At 37.6% G+C, this 20,471-nt stretch overlaps 3 protein-coding genes across 14 annotated transcripts in view; 2 read left to right on the top strand and 1 right to left on the bottom strand.

Moving 5' to 3' along the window:
- PLA2G10 (phospholipase A2 group X) overlaps positions 1-7,279 on the top strand; it is a 33,844-nt gene extending 26,565 nt beyond the window's left edge. For all 6 annotated transcript variants that reach the window (XM_066977981.1, XM_048052264.2, XM_066977982.1 and 3 more), the window contains 3 exons: positions 1,448-1,613; positions 4,370-4,476; positions 6,935-7,279. In XM_066977981.1, coding sequence (XP_066834082.1) covers positions 1,448-1,613; positions 4,370-4,476; positions 6,935-7,080 — 419 coding nt within the window. In that variant the 3' untranslated portion in view covers positions 7,081-7,279. The remainder of the gene's footprint in view (positions 1-1,447; positions 1,614-4,369; positions 4,477-6,934) is intronic.
- A 617-nt stretch (positions 7,280-7,896) lies between these two features.
- Positions 7,897-15,246, bottom strand: BFAR (bifunctional apoptosis regulator). 5 transcript variants are annotated; one of them, XM_013189502.3, is made up of 8 exons: positions 15,023-15,246; positions 13,436-13,766; positions 12,370-12,571; positions 11,862-12,031; positions 11,063-11,207; positions 10,646-10,816; positions 9,935-10,137; positions 7,897-9,039 (listed from the first exon to the last, which is right to left on the bottom strand). In XM_013189502.3, exons 2-8 carry the CDS (start codon positions 13,699-13,701, stop codon positions 8,847-8,849), a joined length of 1,350 nt encoding a protein of 449 aa, XP_013044956.3. In that variant the 5' UTR covers positions 13,702-13,766; positions 15,023-15,246; the 3' UTR covers positions 7,897-8,846. The 5 variants fall into 5 exon arrangements, with proteins under 5 accessions (XP_013044956.3, XP_013044955.3, XP_013044953.3 ...); XM_013189501.3 differs by having other exon boundaries at positions 15,006-15,246; XM_013189499.3 differs by having other exon boundaries at positions 14,941-15,246.
- Positions 15,247-19,590: 4,344 nt separating this feature from the next.
- The window catches only part of PARN (poly(A)-specific ribonuclease), a 154,401-nt gene continuing 153,520 nt past the window's right edge, over positions 19,591-20,471 (top strand). Inside the window, exons 1-2 of one of the 3 annotated variants that reach the window (XM_066977973.1) lie at positions 19,591-19,705; positions 19,916-19,993. In XM_066977973.1, the coding sequence (XP_066834074.1) occupies positions 19,687-19,705; positions 19,916-19,993 (97 nt within the window). In that variant the 5' untranslated portion in view covers positions 19,591-19,686. The remainder of the gene's footprint in view (positions 19,706-19,915; positions 19,994-20,471) is intronic. The other 2 variants (XM_066977972.1, XM_066977974.1) reach the window with 2 other exon arrangements.

Here is a 20,471-nt window from a genome sequence, read left to right on the forward strand (position 1 = left end):
CATTTCCTTTTAACTTAGGTGGCACACTTCAAAAAAACTATACTTAAGCTCGCCACGGAGTAGGCAGTTCATTACTTCCATTTTACCTGGATTTAAATAAGGGATTGTGATTTCTCCAAAGTTAGCAGACAACTCTGTGATGCAACCAGGAATGTGATTTGGAAGTTCTTACCTTTTTCTTTCTGTCTTGTAGCCCTCCTATACCTTCCTTCCTCAGCAGCCAAGAACCAAGATGCACTCTGTATATTCTTCACTCGCTTCTGGGGTTTCCTCAGAGTTACTAACATCATGTACAGCAAACCTGGCTTTGCCATTAACCACTAACATGGTTCCTTCAGTTGTTACTGGCTAGCTACAGGACTAGCAAAACTAAACACTTAAGATTATAAGCTGTTTTAGTTTGTAATGCTGCAGCCTTACTGCAACATTTTTATCCGGGTATTTACTGAACCTGTACTGATAGCAAGGGTAATGCTTTCAATGGTGGTGTAAAAATAACTTAAGACTTAAAAATTGCTGAAAATAGGTTGGAGCCTTCAGTGCAAGGAAATGCTGCCTATTTACCATCCAGGGTCTGATGTGTTAGCTGAAACTGAAGGATGACCTGAAGCCCTAAAAAGAGTCACATGTCGCAACGTTTATCTCCTTCCCAGGACCTAACTGCTTTAGCATTGAACTGATGGCTACAATAAAGTCCTTGAATAGTCTTGTTCTGTAGAAATGATGGCGAGAATCCCTTAAACAAACCTTTTTTCTAACTTCCCTGTAAATGATCCCAAGCACCCACATGCTTCTCTGCTCCGTGATGGAGAATTATTATCAAAATATACATTAATCATAGTCTTCACAACCTTCACATACATCAACAAAAAGAATTCCCTCCCAAATTTATACACACACCCTTCATCCCTTCAACATATTACAACAACAGAAATTCCTCCCTCCCCCAGTAAAATCAGTTATTTGGCATCTTGGCCTAGAAATTAGGATGCTTTAGTGGAAAAAAAGAACCCCATGAAAAAGGATATACTTGTACAAGTGTGAATTTTATATAAAGTAATAACACAGGCAAAATTGCGTTTTAGGTTAAGGAGAAAATCATCACTTAGGGCATCTAGTCCTAGCAGACTTGTGGATCTAGACCACAGAACATGCTAGCTCTAGCCAGTTTTAAGAACAGAAATGACTGAGGTCTGTCATTATATGCTGCCTTTATGGGAGGCAAACACAACACCTTTTCTGAATGCTGTTCAGTATTCTGCTCACTACCAAGTGGGGGAAAAGGGATTGGGTCAAGGACAGTCAATCACTGTGCCCCAGAGTTTCAAAAAGAGAATGGAGTATTATTTCAAAGTACTGACATATATTATCAAAGTTCAAATAAATACTAATAACATCAATGACTGTGTCTGCACATTAGATTCAACGCAAAGTTTTTCTTCCACAGTTTATAGAGGCGCTCTTGGGGAAGCCCATTTAAGGAATAGAAGAGGAATTCTAGAATTAGCCGGAGCCATTAGATGTACTACAGGACGATCTCCTTTTGCCTACCTACGTTATGGATGCTACTGTGGACTGGGAGGAAGAGGATGGCCCAAGGACAGAGTAGATTGGTAAGAGTAACTATTTATCTGAGTAGCAAAGTGCTGAATGCTTGCAAATGACAGAGAAAAAGGACTGAAATATGAATTAGGCCTATTTAACATCAACAAGGGAACTGACTCTAAACACACTTCAGAATGCTAAGAAACTCTGAAGCATTAAAATAGTATCACTGTAGACCTACATGAGTCTTTATCTCAAACTCTTACTGCATTAATATTGACTTCACAGTGCAACTGAGTTTTCTTGCTGTTGCTGCTTGGCCAAAAACTGAAGAACTGAAGTCTTCTTAGAAGAGTTTGAAAAGCTCAAACATTCAAACGATCAATTTAACAAGTCCCAATTGCAAGTCTTTTGATTCCGCTTCTATCCATCCCATTTTATTAGTGTTCAAAATAGTACATAGAAAGTGGTGCAAAATTCAACCTGTGAAAAATAACTTTTGAATAAGAGGAGCTATGAATCATTACTAAAATAATTATAAAACCAGTCCTTTTAAATTTAGTATGAGACCTCATTATACTGACTACCATCAATTTAACTAATAATTGAATGTTAGCTGTCAGGGAGATGATTTCATGGTTATAGTAGTTAAATAAAAGTTTTACATTTTCAAGGTTATCATTATAACAATAAATTTCCCCACCATATGTTACCTCGCGGTTATCACTTACCAGACAGATTATATTGTAAAACAAATTAAAACAAACACCTGATACTCACATTTGGGGTAGAACATACAGGAAGTCATACAGAAAGCTTGCATCTGAGTTTTTTTGCACAGAGTAGTTGTGTCCAAACCTTAAACTTTTAGAATCTTTTCATATGTATTTCAAGCTTTTGCACATAAGTTCTGTTGTTTTAAAAGAGAGTTTTTGTGGTTGCTGCTTTATGGCTGGGAACACATGAAAAGAAGGATCTGTTATTAGTTCTAGTTACCTGCATACCCAAAGATAGTGGTGAAGCATCTATAGTTTGCTAATCTTTCCTTGTGGGTCTATTTCTCACTTTACGGAAGTCCCATAATAGCAAGAAGCTTATTCTGCACAAACCACAGCTATGTAACATTAAGAACAAGCCAGAAGTGACTGTACTTATTACTCTGCTTCTGCATTTGACCAAATCAGCATTTGGCGCTAATTAACATGTAGCATCAAACATTCTTATCAAGTTATATTTCTTACAGTTATGAGCTACACTGTGAACTGTTTACATTCAGGATTAGGTCTGAAAACAATCTAAGGGAAATTACAGAAATACTTAATATGAAGCAAGAATGTCTGTAATGGAATTATTTGTATAATACTTACTACAATTTAAATTTATACCTATCACAAAAATAAACTTTCAAATGGAGACAATTTTTATTGCTTTTATAAGACATCTAAAATCCGGAAGCATTTGCTTTTTTTTTATTAAATCCTTAAATTAGGTCTAAAGTTATTCTAAAAATTTAAGAGATGCATTCTTATAAGACTGCTATTTCTGTAAAGACATGAAGATAGACTGAACTGTGGCAAAAAAAAGAAAAAGCCATACTTCCTGGTTTATTTACCTTAGTCCTGCTATGAAGACTCTGAGTCCATTTTTTTTCTTTTGTTTCTTGGAAGAGACTTCCTCATACATATAAAATGGATGTATTGAGCTACTTAAAAATTGAACAGCAAAATGCCTGTAAAGTACTGCAGGATGTTTAAACGAAGATTGGTGTAAAATTACCAAGTAATTATTTAACAAGCATACAAAAATAGTCATTCCAAGTGAGAAAAAGTCAATGCCGTGAGCTCTCTTGCAAACAGATTCCTCAGGCAACCTAAACACCATTGCTAAACATCACGTACATACTGTAATATGATGGTTGTAGGCTACCAGGAGGTAACCGAATGACTGAATGCAAAAAGCTTGCCGATGTATCCTGTTCTTCCACTGAGGAAAAAGAACAGTCTGCAGCAAAGACTTGCAAACTATCCATCTGAATTCAGGTCCTTCCCTACTTGCTATTCTGGGCTTGCAGTGTCTCCACACCATATGAGTAATTATTTGTTTAAGCATTAAAATATGCCATTAACACTTAACTATACTGTTTAGTTCCACAGTGTGATAGAAAGTCTATGAATTCATTGTCTCAAATGTGAAAAGAATAACCTTGAAAGCATGATTTGGGGTAATTTTCCATATTTTTGTATGATAGGGAGCAAACAGTTTTAGGTATATGACATTAAACTGCCGCCATGCCTATGCATTACTGAACAATTCACCTGCACCATCTAAGGACTTTGCCATGAAAAGACATTTTTGGTAGTATGCTATGGCCTAACAAATTTTCTCATCCCCCCCCGCCAAATTGTTACAAAAGCCATCAATAAGAAAAATAAGTCACTTATTATCTGACAAACTATTCTGGTGTTTAATCATCTTCTTGAAAGGGGCTAAAAGGGAGGGGATAGGCTATTAAGTAGGCATTTTGTTTAAAACTGAGAATACTTGAAAGATTCTTACAGATGAAAGGGAAAGTTCAACTAAATCAATGTGTATCAGACACTTTTTTCTCCTCATCATTTATTACATGAAAGAATAATTAATGTCTGTATTATCCGTTAAACAGTTATCCTGTTTTGATTCCTTGTTAGGCAACTCGTTGCACATTCATACATTGACTGTTTTATTACTTTACAACCTACAAAATATGCTGATAAAAAACCATCTGGATTACCTGACTAAATTACCACAGTATGAAATAAGGCAAACCCGTTTCTGTTTCTCTCAGGTGCTGCTTTAACCATGACTGCTGCTATGGTAAGGCAGAACGAGCAGGTTGTCACCCCAAGATAGAAAGTTACCACTGGGAATGTGAAGACAACATTGCTGTGTGTGGTGAGTGGACAGTTACATTTTTTGGGTTTAGTTTTACTTGCACTGATTGCCTCATGGACTTCATAGAAAGACACTTAACTCCAAAATCCTTATTTTGCCTTCCCTCCTTCTGCAACCTCTTTGCAGGGTAAGCTGTTTTTCTAGAAGGCATGGCTATGCCAACTGAATACAATTTCTTTTTTTAAATCCCCACCTGCTGACATAACCAAGCAAAATTCTGATCTACAAGTTTCTATTATTTTTTCAGAAAACACTTCAAAAATAAACAAACCAACCCACCTGTTTTCACTCAAGCTGTGTAACATGTATATATATTAAGGAACCCACGCTATGCCTTGCTGGTCTCCAACTGGAAAGCAACCACAAATGGGGCCAGAAAATACAGCTGTTTAAAAAGGATCATTTTTACACTTAGCAGAAAATATTATATACCATTTCTAAGTTCACAATGTACACATTTTTGGCATATTTACCACTGACTGACTGCACACCACACTACTAGTGACTGCAATGCACAAGTGACTGCAATTAAAACTTAAAAGTTCAAACACTAAGGCAGTAAGTTACTTGATGAGTATATTTGTTTATTGAAATAGCGTGTCCACAAGCCATAAAATGTAAATTTGAAAATTCAGCCTGATAAAACTTGTTTGATTGCTCCAAAATATGAATGTAATACATGCCAAGCTACAGTATAAAAGGGAGGGACAAAGAGATGTTAAAGAAGTGAAACAAAAATATGTAACAGGGAGAAGCAGCATGTCTTTTACATGATTTGTTTACAACACCCAGTGTTTTCAGATATACTTAAAGAACTTTTTGAAGCCATAACAAATAAGAATCCCCCAAGCTTTGCAAGCCTTTTTTTTTTAAGCATTAAGTCAAAGTTACTTTGCATGTAACTGTATGCTACTACCCAGAATACAAATCAGCTTAATAGCTTATTATTTGCACTGCAAAAATGCAGGCCCTTTTATAAATTTGTTTACAAGTCTGACTCTCAGACTGACATATTTTACAGGTAGCAGAGTAGGTCATTCAGAGAATACAAAAGATAAACCCTCGCTTCACAACTCAATTTAATGTATTTGCCTGACCTGAAATCAGATGAAGTTTTTTGATGTTATTTTCTTTCCTCCTTTTCATTCAACCCCTATTTTGCCCAAGCATCTAGCTCATATAGACTCTCTACTTAGTAATTTCCTCCTCTGCTCCAGAAGTGCTAAGCATCTTCTCTCTCAAACTATTTAACAGTCAAATTACAGTCAGCCTATATTTGGCTGTAAAGGTTCTGCTCCTATTCCAGACCAGAAGCTGACATTTTGAAATACTAGCCAAGACAATAAGCATATCAGCAAGAAATAAAGTTGGAACAAAATAACAAAATAGCTGGCATACCATTGAGAAAGTTAAGTTTGGAGCAATAACACGCCCCCCCCCAAAAAAGAATTCTTCTCAATTAATGTTTTATTTATGCTGCTAAGTTATTTATGCTTCTTACACTAAAAGAAGCTTGTAGGGTAGCTAGTTACAACATCAACATATATACATTAAGAACAGTCCCATTTCGTAGCAGAATTTGAGTTTCTTCATCACAAAACTGAATGCTTGTTCTGCTCTTAGACAAATCTCAAGCAGAGATGGAGGTAAGCTTTCACACTCTGGCAAAACAATCAAAAATTTTTCAGTTTACAGACTGCTGCAGGAAAAAAATAATCGCATTTCTGGGTTGGCACAATAAGACTAAAATATACTGCCGTGGAAGAAACTGTTCATGCCAATAAGAAATGTTAATGCTAGAAGAAAGAATTCATGCCAAAAAACCCTACTAAGTTTCTGTAAGGACTACAATTACAAAACAAACATGGCCAGAGATGGATTTTATTGTACTTTAACACATTTTACCTAGCTTCTTATAGAATACCTTAATAAAAAAAAAAGGGGGGGGGGGGGAATATAAGCTGAAGATGGAACACCTTTGCATTCCTTATTACACATAGATAATTTTTAATGCTACATCCTTTAATAGAGTAAAGCATATGTGAAATGGAAATTTCTTCTCAAACTCAAATTTCACTAGAGCAAAAGGGCAGGCAAGGAGGGTTACATACCACTTTCTAAAGGGGAATTAGTTACCAGAGTTCCTTTTCTAAAGAAGGTAGAGAACTTTTGCTAAAGCAAACCATGCTTATGTATCCTCTATTGCTGAGCTGTCCTTGCATGGAGCTCAGTCTAAATACGACAGATTTTCCAATAAACAAAAGAACTGTCTTACTAAAGCTCAGTACAGTTCCTGTTGCATTTGAACTACAAGAATAAAACAAAGCATGATTGCTGTTTTGTAAAAGATTGCGTTATTTATCTGGCAAACATAGAACAGGAAGTAGCAATTGTTGTAGGTCCATTTGTTATTTCTAATTACTTCAAACTAATATCAAACTTATTTGTTTTCTTTCAGAATCAATAGAAGACAAGTGTCAAAAAATGGCATGTGAATGTGATAGTGAAGCTGCCAAATGTTTTTCTAAAGCTCCCTACCATACAAAGTACCTTTTGTGGCCAGATGTTATGTGTGGTGAGATTCAGCCTGTGTGTAGATATTAGGTACAAAAGATCAGCCTTTATGACAACTCTGTATGTACTTAAAACTAAAAAGACTATTTTTGTCACAGTATTGACAAGAAATGATTTTTCGCTTTCTTGATTCTCCTTCCTGCCACTCTAGCTCCTCTATCCCAGAATGGCTGAAGTAAACATCTACCTTCTAATTTACCTTCTACAATACATGGACTAAAAAAGCATGTTCAGTAGTTTGGTGTAAGCTTTTATTTACTAACCTCAAATTCCTATTTAGTATTTATCAGTTTAATGAGTAACTGACTTAAAATTTGTTTGAATCACAGAATAGTTTGGGTTGGAAAGGACCTTTAACAACCACCCAGTTCCAACCCCTGCCGTGGGCAGGGACACCTTCCATTAGACCAGGCTGCCCAAAGCCCAAACCCCAACCAGCCTGGCCCTGGGCACTGCCAGGGATGGGGCACCCACAGCTCCTCTGGGCAGCCTGGGCTAGGGCCTCACCACCCTCACAGTGAAGAATTTCTTCCTAATATCTAATATTTGTTGGTTTATATTCAGCTTCATAATATCATTCACTGCAAATTTTCCATCCTCGCTTCACTGGAATGTAAGATACAATCCACACTTTTCCACTAACATTTATCTTAACATTTGTTACATTTGAACTGACAGGAAGTGACGTTTATTAGGAAACCTAATTCAACTTTTGTATCTCACTCTACTTCAGAGGTCACCTGTATTAAAAATTGCCCAACATAGTTTTTTCTTTTCAAGCATTTACTGTCAAAGAAAATGTCAAGCACTTTGATATAAAATAAATAAAACTTCTTTAGGAAGGCCTACGATTTAAAAATGTATCTTTAATCTTTAAAAATATTCATAGGCAGATTTAAAGTTCGTATTAATGATAACAAATGAAAAAAAATCAACAACATAATGCAAGGCGACGCAGCTCTTGAATATTTAAGAGGTTCTGCTTCAGTCAAAAAAAACAATACATTAATAAATGGCAATCCAGTTTATACAAAATAACTTTCCAGTCAACATTCATTCACAGTTCTAGATACACACCTTATATTGCAGTAAGACATAATTACAGTGTCAGGTCACTTATCCAAAATAATCCCTTTAAGAGATAACCCTGAATTTAAGGATTAGCAACAGACTTTAAGAGGAGAGCATTAAAGAAGCTATTGATGAAATCTAACTGATCTGAACAAAACAAAGCAAATTGAATGGCAAATCACCTTATCTTCCAAAAGGCAAGAAAACTCAGTCTTTGCCCTTAACAGGGGGAATTCTAGACCAAACTTTATCGTGCATTTGACAGTCACAACTTCACATGTAAAGCAGGCTGAAAACACTGAAGTACTTTCAATATCAAGCCTATCCAGGAAGAGCTCTCCTTTGGCAAGTTTAAGTTCTGAGCAACACATTTCCCTGGTATGAAATACTAAACACCACTGTAGTTGTTCAGAAGACACCGATTTTAAGACAGAATAGTGAAGTTTGATTTGATCAAAAATATGATGACATGACTAAGTTTTAAATGGCAAAATCAGGAATATATATATATACACATGTTTTTACTATAAAAATCATTTTGGATAATAAAGCCCATCCTCAGAGTTGGAATCAACTGTTTAAGAGTAACTTACCTTAAGGCTTTTTTGTATGTTTAAGTTAATGTAATCCAACATTTTCACTGCCACATACATAAAGGAGAAAAGCAAAGTTTCTTTCAAATAACCACTTTTAGAAACTAAATAGCTCAACATTTCTAATGCCAATCACTGCACTTGTGTCTCCAAACGCCTTACTTCTTTAACCACAAGATCAATGTTTATAATTGGGTTAAAGTACAAGGCCCAGTAAAACAAACAATTGCAGACAAACTGAGGAATAAATGGCCAAAAAATAGCAACAAAAAGACCCTGGGTTGAGACTTTCCAGAAATGTCTCCACATTCTGTGAGGAATAGTCCTGTGGAAAAGGAAAGGGAGAGGCTTAATGGAACTTTGTTTTGTTTTTAACCATTCTAAGACAAGCTAAATAATTTGAGGCTGCAGCATAAATTAACGCTTACTCAGTTACCTGCAAAGCATCATTCTGCACTCCATAGAAACTTTCTTAAATATAGTAATACTACTTTTTATGTGAGGATGTATTAAGTCAATTTATTCAGACTACAAACTACAGCAGTTAAAGTGGTAAAATTCTGGATTTGTCATAGATTATGTTCATATACTCTGTTCTTGTTTGAAGATGTTCTGCCCCCTAGCTGCTGACAAAGTGAAAAACCCATATATGTCAAACCAAGAATTTCTCCTATGCGACTTCTAGAAACTATAAACAAAAGATCAAGCAATTATGAAGTGATATTAATACACCTGAAGTTAAGACCAAAGCAGTAACTTTTCTGTTACTTCTAGCAATTTTGATCACCATCAGAGGTAATATCAGTCTAACTAAACTAAGTTGAGGATACATCCTTTAGTAACTATACTGTAAGTATATCTTGACAGAATTCTTGCACGTTTAGTTCTCAGCTGACAGCTAATACCAGTTACCATAAAAGGCAGGTACACATTAACTCTTATCCTGAGAACTAACGGTTAGGAACATGCATATTACCATTACTGCATTTGCTACACCTGATCAGTAAAACCAGCTGTAATAAATCCTTTCAAGTATTCACAGCAAGAAATATATTCAAGACTGGAAATTAGTGCATGTGCAGATTTAGATTCACATATTCTTATTAGTCTCAGAGTTGTGGTTAGACACTGTAAGCAACTGTGAAATCATAAGAGACTTATTTTCCAGTTTATAAGGTCACATACTTCCTAAACCCCTCAACAAGCTCAGTAAGACTTACTTCAATTCTCTTCTTGACCAGAGCCTCCAAAAGGAGAATAACTCGAGAACAGAGAGCAGCATTGCATTTACAATTATAAATCTTGATGTCCAATAGTGCACATCCAGCCAATCCCAAGCAAATTCAGCTATCAACTGGTATGGCAAAAATAAATACTTCACAATGAATTCTCTCCACTGTTTCCAAGTAGGATCTTTGAGGTCCTGTAAATTAAGAAAAAAAAAAACATTAAACAGTTTCCTACTAAATAGACACAATACTGACTGGCTTATTTCCACTACTCCTCTGTTTTTTGTTTTTTAAACAAACTGAAAGCAGTAATTAATCTTTTTTTATGCTTTCTAGTAGATAGCATTGTAACACAGTAATTTCCATTAGAGTAGCATAAAACATCACAAACATCCAGGCTTTATAATGCAATTTTTTAAATGCGGATATTTTCAGATAAAGGTTTTTCTACAGTCATGTGACCTTAAAAAAAAAAGAATCATAAGAATCATTTTCACATGTTTAAAACCCTTAAATATCTTGCTAAAGGTTGTAGTCACAACACTGTTAATCTCATTCAATAAAATAAGAGGAACCATTTACTTTACAATATTTCTTTTTAAAAAGTTGAATGGTAATGAGATGAAATGATGAATAATTACATCATGCTTTTAAGCAACTAAATCTTAAATTGCTTCAACCATGCAGCACCTGAACACTTACTAATAATTTTGTGACAGTATCCTCATACTGGTCTTCTTGCATAGGACAAATTGTGTGGATGAAAGGTAGGAAAGCTTCTGCATAATCAAACAGATATAAGTATAACATACTGAGTCTTGGAGAACTCTTCAGTGCATACAGAAGAAAGAGTGATTTTCCTGGATTTACTGCCTGAAAGGTATCAAATTTTGAACGATGAAAAAATTAAGGGATACATCAGTTCTTAGACTTTTTAAAAAGATCGTTTTTCAAATACAACAGTTCATTAAACTGGGCATTTTATATATATATATATATTTATATTTTTTTCAGAGTTAATTCTACTTCCTTAACACTGCTTTTGACTTTAAGAGAATTTTCTTTGAAATACATTTTAAAATTACTTTATATAGATCGCAGACTTTATACAGAATTTACCTTATATTCCCAAAGGTTCTGTGGTGGTTTAACGCCTAAAGTTTTGACACATTCCAATTCCACCATAATAGCTTTTCTATGGTTATTGTTCTCTATACTGTAAGGCTCTTTTGTGAAATCCTCCTCTGTCAGTGTGAGAAGGAGCCTACAAGAGCAGAAGAATTCAGAAGGTAAACAGTGACTCTTCACCAAAAAGATATGACTAACAAATCAGTAATTACATAATGAAACAATAAGCTACTGATAGAAGTTATCACCTTTTGGATTACATTCCACATGGAGTGTTCTGAATCAACTGCATCTCAGAGCCTGGGTTTTAAATATCCTTCTTTTCAAGTTTTCTCTTGCCTGCTTTCAGCATGCAAATTTAGCAGCTTGTTGGCTATCACTGAACACAATTCTTCATTACATCACAGATCTAGTCTGGTCTCCTGATATCAAACCTAGAACTCTTGGGTGGAGTGCAACAATGCATATAGCGCACAAATTTCCGCAAGAAAGAAAAGGTGGGGGGTAGATAATGCATTAGTAGAATTTTACTTTAAGTATCATTTCGGTCTCCATTGTTAGTATTTAAAGAAGTTCTTAGAAAATTTTCAGTTAGGTTGCTTAGTGTCTACTACTAAAGTTTTCAACTATAAGTGTTAAAACATCTCCTGTATTTTCCTTTGCTACATCCATAGAATATTCCCACTATCTATGGAACAAAGTCTGGTCATTTCATAATATACCATGTCTAATGAAAACTATCTAGTAGTCAACTCAAATGATAGCCACTCCTGACAATTAGACCCCTCACCTTCCATTCACTTTCTCCAGCAGAAATTTCTCTTTATAATGTGAAGCCCATGGGCCCAATTGCTCTAGCCAAAGCATCACTTCTTCAGCAGTCCATTTAGCAACTGGCTTGTGGACAAGAAGATCATCTTCAAATTCTCTGCTACTCCAGTGATACCCAAGTAGTACTACCTATAGGTAGATTAAAAAAAAAAAAAGATCCTTTGCAAAGCTAATATATTATCATACAAATAAATGTGCATTGAGGGACTTGACACGCAAAATCTTTCATGCTAAGAACCCTAGAGAATATTTAGGTTACAAGGAACTATCTTGGAGTCTTAGCCAAGTTGTCTAACTTCCATTTGTTGTATATTACAATTATAGCTGCTGACAGACAACTCTGCTACATTATTTACTCAGCTCAGCCAAAGTCTCTTCTATACAACCCTTTTTATGTGCATGTAATTTAAGTATATTTATTTACATATTAAATGAAGGATATGGAAAACCATCTCAACGAAACTTACTGCTACACCAGTTAAAGCTGTCAGAACGCCTGAGAAAAACCCTCCTCCTCGAGGATTAATTCTTCCTGTGTTTGGAGCTGTAGAAATCTGGTCATTCCCATATTTTTGGAAGGTTGCTAAGCTGCGTGCTACATCACTGTTTTGTTGAATATCTTCTTTTCTTTGTTCAATTGCATCAGAAAAGAGTCTTTCAATAACATCCCTAATGGGAAAAATACTTGTCATTGACCTATAACCATTGAGGCCTAGCATTCAGAAAAGGGATTAATTTTAAGATTTTTGTTTTCCAGCCTCTACCAAAGACTGTCATCTTTGAAAGCAAGAAAACATTAGTTAACGATACTTAGTAAAGTTAAACTTACACCAATTACTTCAAAACAGTATTTTCCTTAGCTTTTAAAGATGGAGGAAGTTAAAAATCTCACATTTAAAAACAACAATCCTTATCTCATATATAAAATCAGTACTGTGTACACTACTAGGATGCCTTAATTATTCCAAAATGCTAAGCAAGAAACAACATAAAAGCATACCATCAATTCTATAACTTATTTATTAAAATCTTATTAATGTAGGCTAATGTTGTCTTGAACACACCACAAGAACTTGTAAGTAATTTAAGACAACAGTTTGATATCTTGAGCTTTCTTCTGCCATAAGATCATACTTCTTCCTATAAATAATTCTTACTACAGAAATAATCACAAACTTATCAAGGATCCTTCTAACTTAAAATAACTGGTTATTTCCTAATAATTTTAACAGATGCAATTGTCTCAGTATAAATTAAAAAAAAAAGATTGCTCCTCTCCATTCTCTAAAATATTCAAGAAGTGGGGGGGAAAACAAACAAGTAAACAACACTTTCATGCAGAAAAACATGCTTGCACAGTTAAAAAAAAAAAAACAAACAACAAAGAAGGTATAAGACTTCTGGCTCTAAACATCCTTGTGACAGTTCAAGTTACCAATAAAATACAAAAATTTATAGCAGATTCAAGAAACCAGACAGTTAATTTTGGTTGTTTTAGAAATAAATTTTTAAAGAAAAGCACATTACAATTACCTGAGAAGAATGTTGACTTTGGGGAATCCTTCCCATTTTTCTCTGCATTCTGGACATTCATTCTTCTTGGAGGATACCCACCACAACGCTAGGCAGTGTCTACAGAAACTGTGTCCACAGTTCAGGGTGGTGGGATAAACCAGAATGTCATAACAGCAATGGCAATGGAACTCACTAACTGATATTCGCCGACTGATTTCAGGGGTAGCATGTGCTTTAACTTCTGCCCTCTCAGGTTCACCTTGTGAAGTCTCATCTTCTTCCATTTTCTTTTATACCTTATGCAAACCAAAAGCTCTCTCAGATCTTCAAATCTGGTACAGCATTACTTCTGCAAAGCAACAAGACAAGTCTCAATAAGAAAAGAAAGTTACTAAATATGTTTAGAATTGCAAGTTTATTTTATCATCGTAACATCTGTCACTCTGATGGTTTTAAACTTTTTAACTAACTTAACTCTTCCCAAAATGACACATGATCTACTTTTTCAAAAAATATGTATTTATTGCAAACTACAATCAAAATCAGACTCTAGATGTAAAGTGTTGAGCTCAGTCTCCCTGTATGTTTTTTTCCAGTGTTAGGTAGCACATGAAAGTGAAACCAAAAACCTCACCAATTCTCCGATTCAGACGCCCATCTTATTTTGGCCAATCAATCAAAAGAAACATCATTAGAAAATACCAGGAGAGAATAAAAAAATAAAACCAACACCAGAATACATGCAACATTTTGATCTAATTTACTCTGGCACTATTCTTTACAAGTATATGGAATAAAATTTAACAAAGACCAATGCTAGGCAATGTAAAAACCCCCAGTTCATGAAGTCACAAGCCTCAAAATTATAAGGGATTGTTCTGTTTGCCATCTCAGTGAAGGACTGAGCTCTGTATTAACTTCTTTACTAGTAATTACCCATTGCTGGTATTTCTGAAAATGCAGAGCTGAGAAAAGTGTAAGATTTCCACATTTTTTCCAGTGTAAGTTTCCCCCCCAGCTTGCCAAAAATATCATCCTATTTATGTTCCTACTACACTCTGTCAACTGGTCGTATCTAGTTTCTTAGGACACACATTGATCCAGATGACTTATCATTACATGTTAGAAAGGACCAAGGGCTGAAGGATTTTCCCCTCAGGCATTAACAAACTTATATACGCTTATGCTCTCCCCCATCTGACTGCTGCTCACTACCGGGTTACCATCTTTCCATCCAGACTAGACCCAACACAAGAAGTAAGCATGCAAGTTTGTAAGAAAAAAGAATAATGAAGCCCGACAAGCAGTACAGCGCTACATACCGATAGCGCAGCCAGGCTCCCGAGAGCGCTCACCACCACTTCTCTTCCCAGCCAAGCACAAGCTGTCGGCTTGCTACGTAAAGCAAGCGACACATCACTTCCAAGAGGAAGAAACCAAACCAAGCTTTTGCGTCTGAAAACGTCCTCCTCCTCCTTTTCTAAAAGGGAGAGGCAGCGGGGTTCTCCGCAGACCCACCTCACCTCAGCACCCGGCAGGAGCCCCAGAGCTTCCCCGGCGTCTTCCCCGCTACCCGCCCACTCCCTACCGCCTCGGCGCTGCCACCTCAGCCGAGGCCCGGGCCCAGGTCGACCTTCTGTTCCTCCCGCCCCGGAGCGGCGCCAGGCGGGGCGGACACGCCTCAAGCCCGCCTTCCCTTCACCGGGTACGAGCCGCGCCGCTAACCCCGGCCCCCTCAGAGCTCGCAGCACCCTCAGGGCGCGGCCGGCTCCGCTACCCAGCGCTCCTCGTCAGGCCCAGGCCCGGCCCGACTCGTGTCGTTTTAAGCCCCGCGCTGCGCCATGCTAGGGCACCGCTACGCGGTCTTAACGCGCTCCTACACTCGTGAGTCGGGCTGCGTTTGCTGAACGCACGTTTGCACGCTCATCTTCCTTCACGGAAACGTGGTCCGAGGTTTATTTTACAAGTTGAGATCTAGAGGGCTAATTGCAGAGGTCAATTAGGCTTCTAGAGGCTTGTTCAACAGCAGCGCTAATGCATACTGCAGTGAGTTGGCTCACACGGGCTATTTTTACTACATTTGAGAGTATTTCTCTATATAACACACGTTCACAAATATTTATATCAGTCTCTGTTCCCTTACTGTATTTCGTTTTGACTAGAGTCCAAAACAAATTGATTTTTTAAGTAGGGTTGAAATGTATTTTTCACTGTGTGATATGAAGTAACATTTTCATAAAGATTTTGTTCATGTTCAGCTTGGCACAACCTACAAATCCAGTTCAAATGACATCTGAGGTACCCAAACCAGATATCGAACATTACCACTAGTTCAGCCTATTTCAATAATGAAAGTAATAGTCTCTCATTGCTTCCTCTCCCGTATTATCCAGGTGTCTCCAGAGGCCAATTGTTCCTGTGCTGACACATGCACAGTCCTATTTTTGTTTGCTCTAGAACTATTCTAATCTGATTTCTTCCGGGACAGAAAAACACACAGATGAGAAGTTCATAACTCTTTGAGCAACAATCCAATACTTGTATACCACACTTGCATATTTATTTGGTTTACTTACCAGTTATTGCTTCTTCACATGCAAGTGGAGTTCCATTAGCAATATTGCAGCTATTATTGCTTGGATCTGTTTCTGATTAAAAAAGGAGCATCCAATTCTGACCTTCTTTAAAGTGATATATTAAAGGTACTAAACAAATTTCCATTGACATGGAATAAGTAGGCATATATGTTCAAGCATACACACCATTGCTAGATTTTTTAAACACAATTTTAGTTACAATGGTTCAGGGATCATAGGAATGATTTTGGACTCCAAAGCAGATTTCAGCTTTAGTCAAATAAAAATGAAGAATTCCACTATCAGCACAGAGTAAATGGTAAGTCTGTACCAGCTAACTTCCAATGCTTCATAGCAAAAAAAAGCAATGTAACCTTGTAATTAGCTGTTTGCCCTGCTCTCTCTCAAGATTACTCAGTCATTTGGAAAGCAGCCAATCTTTTCCTATGTCATTAAAAAATGGGAGCTTTGAGGAACTAAGATTACAAGCTATATTTTCATAAGTGCAGTTGCTTTAATGTATACATGGAAAAAAAATCAGGTAGGTACTTATTTCATTTTGTAAATATGTTATCTTCTGAAACTAAACAGAAGTGAAGATGTATGCCTCTGAAACATTAAGGACAATTACACAATAATTGATATTAAAACTTGAATAAATATCATAAGAATTATAAATTCTTTTTAACACCTAATAGCATTTCCTTTTTATTGCAATAAACTTTGTATAGGAAAACAGTTAAGAGGAGAATGTTCCAAAAGTGGATCAAAGAACAAGCAGCCTAGGCTGTCAACAGTCATGCAGAATTTCATTTTTCTCCAGAGCAGACCCTCTCAGAAAAACAAAGGAAGACAAATGACTCTCATCTATTCGACCTTTAGTTCTGTAGCTTGGGACAAACTTTTTGTTTCAAAAAAATCCAAAAGTAAATCTGAGGTGATTAACTGGACATTAGACCAGCAATGAGAAAAGATGTGTAGCATCAAACAGTAGTTCAAATTACTATAAATTAGATAGAAACTACTTGTGATGAATAATTGCCAGACTCCACAAAACCCTAATTAAGCAGAGTACTCTGCTGTTAATGTAAAAAAATGCTTTTTACCATATATAGATGGCATATTGCCAAGATGCTGCACTCTTAAAACCAGAGCATATAATACTATATCCAAGGTAAAATTGGATTAACTTGTAGTATGGATTATTACACCACATACTTCACCACATGAATATTTTTGTAGCTACTGTCATCCGCAGAGGAGTCAATCCTAAGTATAACTGTGCTGTTTTAGTCCTGCTATTTGAGTTCATTTTTCTCCTCCAAGTTAAGAAGAAACTTTTTTTTTTTTTTTAAATAGCTAAAGCCCCAAAGGACTGTTAATAGTTTCACATTTTCCTTTTAAATACACAATAATAATACCTACGTTTGAAGCAGGAAATCTCTCTTGCCTGTAACACATAATACTTCAATTCATATTAAGTAACTACACTTTATTACAGCATCTGACATTTCTATTTGCAGTTTATTTAGCTTTGTTTTGTAACTGAAGCAGACTTCCTGATTGCTCAGCTACTTGGGGAAAAACGTTAAATTTCTAAAACAGCCATCAAACTTTGTGTTTCTTTTTTCTTTTTTTTTTTTTTCCTTAATAAATTGTATGCTTGTAAGTTGAAGGGAGAGAAAAGAGGAGACAAAACACAATTTGCTTAAAGTATGAATAAAACTATTAGCCAGTGATCTCTCTGAGCTAAGAAGGGACACAGCATTATACTTTCAGGTTATCTCTAATACTATTTCATGCATAGTACTGCTCTATGCAGATCTTTTTGTTTCCAGAATAAGTACAAATATTTACACTACCTATTAGTAATGTAACATTCCACCACTTTTCGTAATTCTGTAATACAGTTTATCATAATTTTACATCTAAATGAAAACAGGTAACAACTTGTGAAAACCACACTGTATTCTAGAAAACTGTTTAGAAATCATAAGATCTATCCTACTAAATGTAAGTGACTAATGAACCTCAAAGAGAGGTTCAAACCTCAAGCAAAGTTACCTTGTAGTTTGCTTTTCCCTTGGAATGACATTTCCATTTTTTCTATATTATATCTAAAGTTTGACTTTGATTACAGGTACATTGGTTACTACTGATTCTCAGATTTGTTGCATATATCAAGTAGCTGAGCCCAGGAGATTATGCAAACAAATTTAATTCTCTAAAACACATGGTTTATGTCACCAAGCAAATATTACTACAATTGTGGCCCATGCATTGGGAAAACTAGGTTGCTCTTGAAAATCAGCTGGTGTTCTCTCCCTGGAGACCAGGCTCCATTCCACCACAGAGCTGCCCTTGAGGCTCTGCCTTCTCAGAAGCACAGCCCTTCTGTCTCAAAGCCTTGACTCACAGCTCTGCTGCCCTTGGCCCAATTCTGCAGCTGGGTCTAGCACCACTTTGCCTTGGGTCAAGCACTGCTAGCCTGGGGCTATTTTATCCCTTAGCACAGCCTCTGCAACCACTGACCTCGGGGGCTGCACTGGCACTACACACGTTCAGGCTGAACAGTGCTGTGAGCAGGTTGCTCGGCATCTCAAAATCTGATTTGCCCATTACCCACTAGTTGAACACTGCTGGTACCTCTTAAGTCTTTTGTTCAAGCTCTTTAACAAGAAGCAGCAGGAGCATTTCTTAAAAAATATGGGAGCAAAATTCAAATGTCATGCTTCAGCCAATTTACTGCAAAATATAAGAATCTCTACTACTATTTAAACTAACCTCTTGCTTTGCACCATTTAATCATATAGATGATTTACTGTGGGCACATGTAGAGTAAATTGCTTGCAGCGAAGAGGCGAAGCCTCATCTTGAAGAATCTTTAAAAGCTCTCCTTTTTCACTGCCCAGTCCTGCATAGTTCCGCATCATCCACTCTATGCAGAAATACCACCCAATTCATTAGGAATTTCCCATTTGTTTTCATTCTGCTGGAATGCTGGAAAAAGGCTTTCATTTGCTGTGTGAACTGGAACCCTTGGGTTTCATACTATTCTTCCTCATGAGTTTAGTTTCCTGCTCTTGTACCAGGCCTTATTTCAGAATTTCCTTCCACAGTAGAGGTGTGGGGATATTTTGCTGGGCATTGAGCTTTACAATGATTGTACAGTGATCTGCAGAAGTGTTGGTTTTATGCAGTGGGACAACAAATGCTTCATCTGCAGCACTTTCACACACACCTGCTCCATCACCAAGGTGAATCCACAACCAGCGTTAGCATTTCACCATCTTGCCAACTTTCCATCACTTCCATCTATGTGGTGCTAGCTGCTTCACCCTTCTGAAAGGACGTATTTCCCCACACCCGTGACACTTCGAAACACCCCCCCACCAAAAAAAAGAAAAAAAAAAAAGAAAAAAAAAGAAAAAAAAAGAGAGAGAGAACATTTTTAGGACTCTGTAGCGGCGACCAGGGCTGTCTGTCCCCCCTCCGCACCACAGCAGGGCGCTGAGGGACACCCCACCTGAGACGCGCGACTTGCCCCCAAAAGATGGCGGCGGCCGCCCGCCTTCTGAGGGGCGGGCCGGGCAGGGCGGGCCACTCTCCGGAAGCGCTCGGCGGCGGCGGCGGCTGTTGCGGGTGGTGCCGGGCCGGGCCGGGCCGGGCCGGGCGGGCTGGTGCGGGCGAGGGATGGAGGTGATCAGAAGCAGTGAGTGAGCGGTAGCCCTTGCTTGCCTCGCACCTCGCGGCCGAGGGCTTCCCCGCTGTCCTAGCTCCCCCGTTCCCCTTCCCCCGGCCTCAGGCTCTGGGCAGGGGGGCGGCCCCGCGCCGCCCCTCGCCCCGCAGGGACAGCCCTGAGGGGCGGCGGGCGGGCATGGGCCGCGGACGGCTCAGGCATGTTTTGCCTTTTTCCCTGCAGATTTTAAGGATAACCTGAGCAAAGTCTGTGAAGCCATCGAAGAGGCGGACTTCCTGGCTATTGATGGGGAGTTTTCAGGTACAGTCGGGTGTTCTGGCAGTATCTGTGCGGTGCCAGGTGCATGAGTTTGCTGTGTGGTATCTCCAAGTGTTGGCTTGAAGTAGCTGAAGCAAAGGCTACTGGAAAGTGATTAAACCACTTATTCTATGTATCATAGCAAGGTTTTTGGTCAAGGAAAGATACGTGTCATGCTCACAGTTCTACTCTCTCCCCACAGTAATTTTTGAGCATGTTAACTGATTCTCAGCTGCAGCTGTCAAAGAAGCCTCAGGAAAGACATAGAGGTTTTTGTGCCTCATGAAAACAAGAGGTTGGGATAAATAACAGAGATCCTGCAAGTGTTTGGACAGGGAAAGAGACCAGTAAGGACTTAGACATTTGTAAAGCCTGGAGGGTCTATGCATCAGAGACTCTTTAATAAATGTTTTAGCTTTGGGATGTAGTCATTAGGCAACCGTAAAAAGTAAATATGATTAAAAAATGTTTTTGTTAGCTG

The sequence above is a fragment of the Anser cygnoides genome, chromosome 15 (genome assembly GCF_040182565.1).
Source record: "Anser cygnoides isolate HZ-2024a breed goose chromosome 15, Taihu_goose_T2T_genome, whole genome shotgun sequence".
Taxonomy (NCBI): Eukaryota; Metazoa; Chordata; class Aves; order Anseriformes; family Anatidae; genus Anser; species Anser cygnoides.